This window comes from Aulonocara sp. 'chitande type north' Nkhata Bay, linkage group LG12 (genome assembly GCF_057382095.1).
Source record: "Aulonocara sp. 'chitande type north' Nkhata Bay isolate Kocher_YH1m ecotype deep benthic linkage group LG12, A_spYH_male_GT1.1, whole genome shotgun sequence".
NCBI lineage: Eukaryota > Metazoa > Chordata > Actinopteri > Cichliformes > Cichlidae > Aulonocara > Aulonocara sp. 'chitande type north' Nkhata Bay.
The window spans coordinates 725,683-735,314 of record NC_141355.1 but is presented as its reverse complement, the minus strand read 5'-3'; the positions used below and the strand labels follow the sequence as shown (position 1 = coordinate 735,314).

Sequence of the window (9,632 nt, the reverse complement as noted above, 5' to 3'; positions counted from 1 at the left end):
GTCCGTTTCCTGAATGGCCTGGTCAGGAGTCTCCAAGCATCATTCTATGTCTCATCGTGCACAAATGACTGCCAGACTTTTGGCCAGTTTGGTCTTTTGGAAATGCAATGAAATAACATAAAGTGCACATTATGTTCATTGTTTAATTCATATTTATTTATTTATTTATTTTCGCTGTCACTCACACTTGGACACATACAAACACATGTTCACACAGAGACTAGATAAGACAGACGGGACATGCTAATCACACTGCACTAAATTTACTGTGATGGTTCTTTGCTTTGTACAATCTCAGCACTTTTTGTCTGAAGAGAAAGTTCTGCTTTTGCATTTTTCATTGAATGTTTCTTCTGTGACTATTCTTGCAGCTAAGTTTCATTGAGCTGTACATTATAGAGGTACAATTTCAGAATTACTTGGTGTATATTTTGTAAGTTCACTTGTTTCATTATGTGTTGAGATACATACAGATTAAGAAAGAGAAAACATGATCTATTATTTACATTTAATATGTACCTGCAACATTGTTTAAAAAAGACTTGAAAGAAATTCAAAGTTTAGGGCTTGAGAATTGAGGATAAAGATTGGAGACTTACTTGAGTCTTGGAAAACAATGACTTTGTCCCACATATGGCTCGTAACCACAAAGATCTTGAATTTTCTTACACACTGCTGGGGTAGCATTATACGATCTCCCAGTATCAGACCACACAGTATCAGACCACATGGTATCAGACCACACACTAGCCACTTGTTCTCTCTCAGAGCTCTGAGCACTGAACCCCAGACTGACTGAGGCCTTCTCCCATAGTATGACTGTCCGCTGTCACAGATTTTATCAATCTTCTGCAGCAGCTCTTTGACCTGATCCCTGTTTTCCATCTTGTTGTTGAATACGTGGTACACACCGCTGCAGCTTTGCAGGAGCTGCTGGATGTTTCTGTCCTCTCTGGTGAACATCTCAATGTCCATGTCGGTGTCTTCCAGTCGGTCTCCGTAGGTGAAAAGCAACATGGTGTGTTTGGAGACATTAGCGCTAAGCATCTTCTGCAGAGCTTTCAGTCCTTCCTGCTCCTGTGGAGTGAATCTTCCGAGTTGGAGGACGAGGATGAAGACGTGAGGACCTGGAGAGCTTAGCTGGAGAGCTTTTTCCAGCTCTGCTTTCACCTCGTCTGCAGATAGCCGAGTGCTGAAGAGTCCGGGGGTGTCGACCACAGAGACTCTATGATCGTCAATATCAACTTGTTTCTTCTCACTGCTCAAAGTCAGAGGGCTCAAACTGATCCTACAGTTAAACTCCTTCTTTCCCAGGATGGTGTTTCCTGCTGAGCTCTTCCCCACTCTCTCCTGACCCACCAGCACCACCCTCAGGTCAGAGCCTGAAACAACACACGGCATCAGCAAGGAGGTATGGATTGAATAGTGTGCATCAGCATTAGTGCAACCAAAAAAATGGCAAAATTGGAATTTAGTTTCTTTAAATAAGTTCAGCTTTATTTTTATTGCACCACCTCACAATTGCAGTCCTCTCAATTTAGAGACTCCACAGCATTAGAGAGAAACCCCAAAATCACATCATCACCTATGAGTGGCAATTGGTAACAATGGGAAGGAAAACTCCCTTTCAACAGGAGGTAACCTCCAAGAGAACAAGGCTCAGGGAAGGGCAGCCATCATAGAGACCCATTGGAGAAAAAGGAGAGCACAGAGAAACAAGACAAAGTTATGAGAGAGAACACAAAATGAAATGAGTGGTGTATGAACACCAGAGGAAACTCTCAGAGCGTCATGGGAATCCCCCAGCAGCCTGGGATTCAGGCAAGGGCGTAGATTTGGCATGGACGGAAGGGACATGTCAGCATCAATAATTTGATTTCTTAGAGTAAAGAAAAACAAACCCGATAGTAAGAAAAAAACAATCTGTCAACGTCTCATTCACCCAGCGGTGCAGAAAGGGTTAAATTACGTTCTCTACTGGAGTCCTACGTCATATGACAAATATGGCCAATGTGATTGGCTGTGCTTTTCAGGGAGCTCTGTTTAGTTTTAGCAGAAGCAAGCCTGATCTGCGAGGAGGAGAGGAGGATGGCAGCACAAAGGAAGAAACTGGATCTAAGAAAGTATTTTTCAAAGAAACCTGTAAGTCACTTAAAGTCAATTTCACTCAACAAATGTGTGGCTATGGTAGGCTTTGGCCCACATCAGTCTAAAATTGTATGTAACCATGAATAACGTGTTTGGGAAACTAACTGCACAACAGGCAGCACTATTAGTTCTCTCAGTCTCCTAGAGTAGCATTTCTAATTTTGATTGAAACTGTCAGAGAAAACAGCAGCCTTGAGCAAGTCAGGATATTAGTTTACAGAGGCTGTTAAAATTATACGTCTAACGTTAAAATGTTGGTGACACAATAATTTCATCCTAATGGTACTGACATATTCATAGGGTTAATTCTTGAGACAAAATTTCACAGAGTAGTCATGATTTTGCAAATATTCCACCTTGTGGTGTAGTTTGCACAAATTGTTTTAAAAATGCACTCCCCCTACAAACATTACTGATGAGCAGTGTTGGGTAAGTTACTTTAAAATAGTAACTTAGTTACATTACTAGTTACTTCACTCAAAAGTAACTCAGTTACTTCAAGTTACTTGTTACTTTCAAAGTAACTAGTTACTAGGGAAAGTAACTTTGGTTTTACTCAGAATTCTCTTGTTAATGTGTTTCTTCCATAACTTTGCCAGTCTTCTAGCTTGCTTACTTGCCACAAGTGCACTGTGCCACCTACCAACAGAAAGGAAAAGATAATGTGCATATTTCCACGAGAGAAATCCCACGCCTGGACCGTCATTGACTGCTGCCATGATTCTAGCCTACGTCACAGCATCATGTGCGCCTTTTACATCCAACACAAAAACTGCAGTCGTGGTGCTTTCGATTGTACTCAGAACTCGGAAATTCTGCCTTCTGAATAGGAAGATGTAGGTAACACCAGACTGCAGATGAGCTGCATACAGAGCTGGACTGGGACAGAAAATTGGCCCGGACATTTTGACTAGAGACTGGCCCACCATTATAGGAAAAATCATAAAGCCTTTGAATGAAAATAAACACTGTTGTGACAGTGATGTACACTGTTTTGATGGTATATATGCATCAATCTATCAATCGTTTGTTGTAAGATTCAGATAATTATTTTTTTAAAAGCTAGACATTTTTTTTTTTTTTTTGTGCCTGTCCCGTTTGGCTCTTTTGCCATCAGAATTATTGTCTAAAGGCAAAGGAAGATGCCCAACGGATTTACTTTACCAAATTGACCATCCCAGCCTTGCCATAATGGTCCATTTGATTCACCTTTTATTGTTTATTTTATTTTCACTAGCTGAATACGGGACAGACTTGACTGGAGGAAAGAAGGGGAGAAAGAAAGAGGGAAAGAGAAACAGCTGAGAAGAGGGACGGGGGAGAAGGGCAAAAAACAAAAACCAACAGAATGGGCAGCAAAAAAAAAGAAGAAAAAAAAAAGCATATATCGATCACCTGGATCACCTGTTGAGAAAGAAAAAAGAAAACTAGAAAGCGAAAATTTCTGAAGAAATTTTAAGTGTGCCTATGCCGCCGCTAATCAGTATAGTTTGCCATTCAAACAGCTACAGAGAGCAAAACTCAGCAGAGCAGCCATTCTCCACCATGAACTATGGTAAAACCAAACACCGCTCGCGCCTCACAGATGACAGCTTACAGTTTTGTGTAAAGATGAGGTGACTTCGTACAGCCCCAATTTGTAGACGCTGTGCGCAGAGGTTCATAAGCAGACCCGACAATGTTTGCATGAACACACTTTGAAGCATTACGTTATGGACCACTTTTCACACATAGTTGCTGTACCCACACAGCCGGCTGTAGCTTTTCATCTCATAGCCCGACACATACACAAAAAAAAAAAAAAAAAAGCAGAGAGAGCACAGACTTTACACCTGAGAGGCGTGATTGCAGATGCCGCTGAGGTGGGTCCACCTCCCCTGCAGCGGCACTGCAGACCACGCCCTGCCACACACATCAAACACGTAAAATAAATATTTATGCACTTTTCATTCACTTTTTGTTTTTTGTTATTTTTACACAGTGTTCTGAATGATTAACAATGGTCTACAGCCAATCTTGTGTATTATTATACAAACTTTGGTTGTAAGATTCAGATAACTATTTAATAAAAGCTAAATATTTTATATGAGAGTAAGCGCCTCTTCTTTCTCAGGAGACTGAAAAGATTCGGCATGAGCCCCCGCATCCTCAGGACCTTCTATCACTGTGCCATTGAGAGCATCCTCACTGGATGCATCACCACCTGGTATGGCAACAGCACCGCCTACAACTGCAAAGCTCTCCAGCGAGTAGTGCGGTGCTCTGAACGGATAATTGGAGGTGAGCTTCCCTCCCTCCAAGACATCTACAGGAAGCGGTGCCTGAGGAAAGCGGGGAGGATCATCAAGGACTCCAGTCACCCCAGCCATAAACTGTTCAGACTGCTTCCATCAGGAAGGAGGTTCTGCAGCATCCGGTCCCGTACCAGCAGACTGAGAGACAGCTTCTTCCATCAGGCCATCAGACTGCTGAACACGTCATAGACACCTCAGCTTCACTACTGGAACTTTAACATTATGCACTCCACACTGTATATAAATGCCACTTGTTTTGCACATATTCAACTCTGTATATTTTATATATTTTATTATTATTATTATTATTTTATTTTATTTTTTTACTATTTAATTTGTAAAAATGTGTATACACACACACACACACACACACACACACACACACACGTAGGAAAATATTTAGTATACACATCCAGAAATGCATACACTATTATATATTGTACATATATTTATTAGTTTCAGGTTGGCCATTCTTGTATTTTGCTCGTTTGTGTTGTTGTGTTTGCACATCTCTGTTGCTTGTGGGGCTCGCACACAAGAATTTCACTCGCATGTGCTGTGCCAGTGTGCCTGCACATGTGATGTGACAATAAAAAGTGATTTGATTTGATTTGATTTGAAAGAAAAGTATATCTTTGTCTCATACTCTCATCAGACAATACATGAACCTCTCAATAAACAAAATATATGCTCGGCTTAAATGACAAACCGCTATTTTACACAGTGGAACACTTATTTTTAAACAAAACCAATGCAGTTCGCCACTGACAGTGCTTACCTTTGCACATCACAGTAAACACTGAACCAAGATGGCGCCCACGCGAACGAGAAATCTGAACTACGGTGTCCTGCAGAGGACAAATGGTCAAAATTGCTAAAATTTACAACATATATGCAGCTCAACAGCGACACCTTGTGACTTATTCCAGTCACTACCTTACATATACATAACGTCTTACCTGACATTCAGTTCACCGGACACTCATACTGAATCACCAGCCCATATAAATGAAAAATAAGTCCAGCAGCCAACCAAGAGTCATCACGAAAGACTAGGGGTGACACGACAGCGTGAGCGGGCCTGGGTGTCAGCCAGCCCAGCCTGGGTGTCAGCCAGCCCGACCTGGGTGGCAGCCAAGCCGCGCTAGCCAGCTAGCCGGCTAGCTGCCATGCGGCGGTGAAACGAGAGCCCGGCCTAGGTGTCAGCCAAGCCGCCCTAGCCAGCTAGCTGCCATGCGGCGCTAGCAGTAACATCGTGAGAGATATGGGACTTCTTGATAAAATATGGGACTTCTTGATAAAATTAAGTGTGCCTTTGCATAGGCACGCTTAACGAGCAGATATTTGAAGTTTACACCCCTACATTCTCGCCTGAAAATAGGGGAGGCTGTCATAAAGTTCAAAATCAGTAACTTAGCGCGCACAGCTGTATAGAAACTCCGTCGTGCTAGCTAGCACGCAGTACAGTTATTGTAACTGTCAGCACAACGAAAATAAACTACACCTAAACTCGGTTTATATCTGACCCAAATAGAGTGCAGTTAATAACGTCTTACCTGAAATTCAGTTCACCAGCCGCCTGCTTCTCCTGCATTGGGTTTCCCTTATCCACGATTGAGCTCCGCGTTAGCCACCACCGGTCGATCGGTGTTTCTTTCCCCGCATACGAGGGGAAGAGACATATACCGGTGGCTAACGCGGAGCTAGCTAGCCACCGGTATATGAACAACTCAGTTATTTTTTCCACATCGACCAGCATCATCGGCCCATATAAACGAAAAATAAGTCCAGCTAAGACAAAGACTGTTTGCGGAGCGATCGGGGGTGAAAGGAGTTAGAGACGCCTCACTGAAAGCCAAGCCTGGGTGCTTTTGAGCGAAGCGGCGCTAGCTAGCCGAGCTAGCTAGCCGGCTAGCCGGCCGGCCGAACTAGCTAGCCGGCTAGCAGCAACATCGTGAGAAATCTGTTGCTAATATGGGGTGTTTTGACAAAACGAGCAGATATTTGACGTTTACACACCTACATTCTCACCTGAAAACCGGTCGATCGGCGGCCGCCTCACATGTTTCTTTCCCAACATATGAGGGGAAAGAGACACATACCGGTGGCTAGCTAGCTCTGCGTTAGCCACCACCAAACAACTCAGTTAGTTTTTCCTCATCGACCAGCATCATCGGCCCATATAAACGAAAAATAAGTCCAGCTAAGACAAAGACTGTTTGCGGAGCTATCGGGGATGAAAGGAGTTAGAGACGCCTCACTGAAAGCCAAGCCTGGGTGCTTTTGAGTGAAGCGGCGCTAGCCGGCTAGCTAGCCGCGCTAGCTAGCCAACATCGTGAAAAATCTGTTGCCAATATGGGATGTTTTGACAAAACGAGCAGATATTTGACGTTTACACACCTACATTCTCACCTGAAAATATCTTAAAAGTTTACTTTGTGACCTAGAAACACAAATAAGAGGAATATATTAAACCAAGTGGCAGCCGCCATTGTTTGACTGGTAGAGGCGTGCTTTGAATTGTGGGATATGCAGTTTTCCACCAAGCATACACCCTTGCCGTTACCGTAACTATTCAATGCTTCGTGCAACCTTAAGAATTCCAATGGTTCCTGAAAGCACCGACGCTGTGCGCGCCGTTCATATTGTTGTCATTATGGTAATCCAAATACGGGGACATACCACTAGAGTGAGCCAACACACCACAAATTAAGTGAGTGAGCAAACACACCACAAAGTAAGTAAAGTTTCACTTTCGTTCGTTCCCATTCATTTGAATGGGCAAAAACTTGCATTAAAATATTCATATTTAAAAAACTATAGAAGTAATAAACACCAAAAGTCATAGCACACCATTCCTGATCCAGCCGCACAAAATGATATAACATATATGAAGCTTGTGTCAAAACTGTGGGATGAGTTACGCGCGGAAATTTCAGGCTGAAAAAGGAAAATAATAATAATAATAATAAGAATAATAAATCCGAGCAATAGTAATAAGTGTGCCTTTTGGCATAGGCACACTTAATAATAATAATAAGAATAATAAATCCGAGCAATAGTAATAAGTGTGCCTTTTGGCATAGGCACACTTAATAAGAATAATAAATCCGAGCAATAGTAATAAGTGTGCCTTTTGGCATAGGCACACTTAATAAGAATAATAAATCCGAGCAATAGTAATAAGTGTGCCTTTTGGCATAGGCACACTTAATAATAAATCCGAGCAATAGTAATAAGTGTGCCTTTTGGCATAGGCACACTTAAAAATTGCATTTCCTGCGAAAATGCAGTGTGGATGCTTAAAGCTGAAGCTGCATGCAAAAAGTAGCTGAAAAAGCTGAAAAGTTGCAGAAATTGCAAAAACTTTGCAGAAGCAAATAGAACTTTGCGAAAATGTAATAACTTAGCAAAACTGCAATATCTTAGAGGAAACATAATACTTGGCAGAAATACAATAGCATAGCAGAACTTAGCAGAAATATTGTAACTTACCAGAAACTTGATAACTTCTCAAAAATACAAGAATTTAGGAGAAATAGTATAAGATAGCAGAAAGAATATATTTAGCCAAAAATACTTAAACATTACAGAAACACTATGATTTAGAAAAATAGTACAACATAGCAGAAATGCTGTATTTAGAAAGAAAAATATAATATAGTAGAAATAGTATGATTTGGCTGAAATACTATATTTAGCACATATACTGTAACATGACAGAAATTCCTCCAATTAGTAGTAATACTTTAACATAACACAAATGTTATGATTTGGCACAAAAATCATGATTTGTCAAAAATACTATGATTGAGCAGAAGTACTAAGATGTAGTAAAAGTACTTTGATTTAACAGAAATACAATTATGGAGGAGTAATACTTTAAAATGGGAGAAATATTGATACACACACACACACATACACAGAGCCTAAAGGGAAGAGTATTTGTGCCATGGAGTGTTAACAAGAATGTGAGGTCCATATTAGAAAAACTGGTAAAATCATAAAAGTTTGCAGAATTGTAATAAATGATGAATATGAATTACTGGTCTGTGACAGTGTATAAATTTGTAGTTAAAAAAAACATGTGGGCCAAGGTGGAATCGAACCCACGACCTTTGGTCTGAAGAGCCGTGTGATTACCAATCGCACCACCTCTAACGGTGTGTTCACACTGAACGCGATGGACGCGAATAGAGCGTCAGGTTTACATGTAAAGTCAATGGAAAGGCGCGATGACGCGCGATTGCGGGTCCCGCGAAAATTCGGAAGCAGATTTGCGTCGCGAAAACGCCAAAACGCGTGAAACGCGTGTCAGTGTAGCGCGTCTGGCGCGTTTGACTCGCGAATAAAACCATGCGCGTGAGTTTTTGTGTTGCATTTTGTGCATACGCGCGTTTCGCGTCTACCGCTCGAGTTGGAAAAATCTGAACTCCAGCGTCAAATCGCGCCGCGACAACCAATCAGGAGCCTGGTGACGTGGCTGTTACCTAGGTCAAAGGGGCAGATCCAGCCAAAGCCTTTCATACTTCAATGGAGGGGAAGGCTAATCAATGCGGTAGCAAACAACTCGGAGCTGTACAACACCAGCTGCTTTCAGTACCGAGACAGGAATAAAAAGGACCGAGCTTGGAGGAAGATATGTGAAGAGATCGGGCAACCTGGTAAGTTCATTCATTTCTCTTTTGAAAGTTTTCACTGACCCGGGGAAGCCGCACAAAAGCTAGCAAGCCACCGCTATTTTCCCACTGACGTACAAATACCGTTCTGCTTTTATGCATGTTGTCATTTAGGAATATATTTTATTGTTTATTAATAAACAGCACACAGTGGTCCCGCTGTTCATCCGTCACTGCTTTGCTTTTTCGCTGATTTTTTATTGCACAGTACAGCATTGCATTCTGCAGCCTGATTGACAAATCTCCTGCGCTTGCCAAATTTATCACGTTTGGTTTTGATAACCATCGCGTCCAATAGAAAAAACAGCACAAAAACACCCATAACTATGAGCCTCATTCGGAAATAGACACCTGCACCGTGAGGGAAAAAGGCGCACGAAAGTGGCGGGCAGATGAAGACAAACCGCGGCATAATAATACTTTTACGTTTTGCAATCTACAAAGGTTTGCACTTTGAGAATCAATTGTGAGAACTGTGACCAGGCAACCCGTTCTCACTCCCAACGCGTAA

General features: G+C 41.9%; 1 protein-coding gene across 1 annotated transcript; it reads right to left on the bottom strand.

Moving 5' to 3' along the window:
• Nucleotides 1-407: 407 nt before the first annotated feature.
• Nucleotides 408-1,401, bottom strand: LOC147316604 (GTPase IMAP family member 2-like). Its single transcript, XM_086313026.1, has one exon. It carries the CDS (start codon nucleotides 1,399-1,401, stop codon nucleotides 532-534), a length of 870 nt encoding a protein of 289 aa, XP_086169152.1. The 3' UTR covers nucleotides 408-531.
• Nucleotides 1,402-9,632: the final 8,231 nt, after the last annotated feature.

Excerpts from the sequence above, each read along its gene's own strand:
- LOC147316604 (XM_086313026.1), bottom strand. The coding sequence starts at position 1,401 with ATGCCGTGTGTTGTTTCAGGCTCTGACCTGAGGGTGGTGCTGGTGGGT.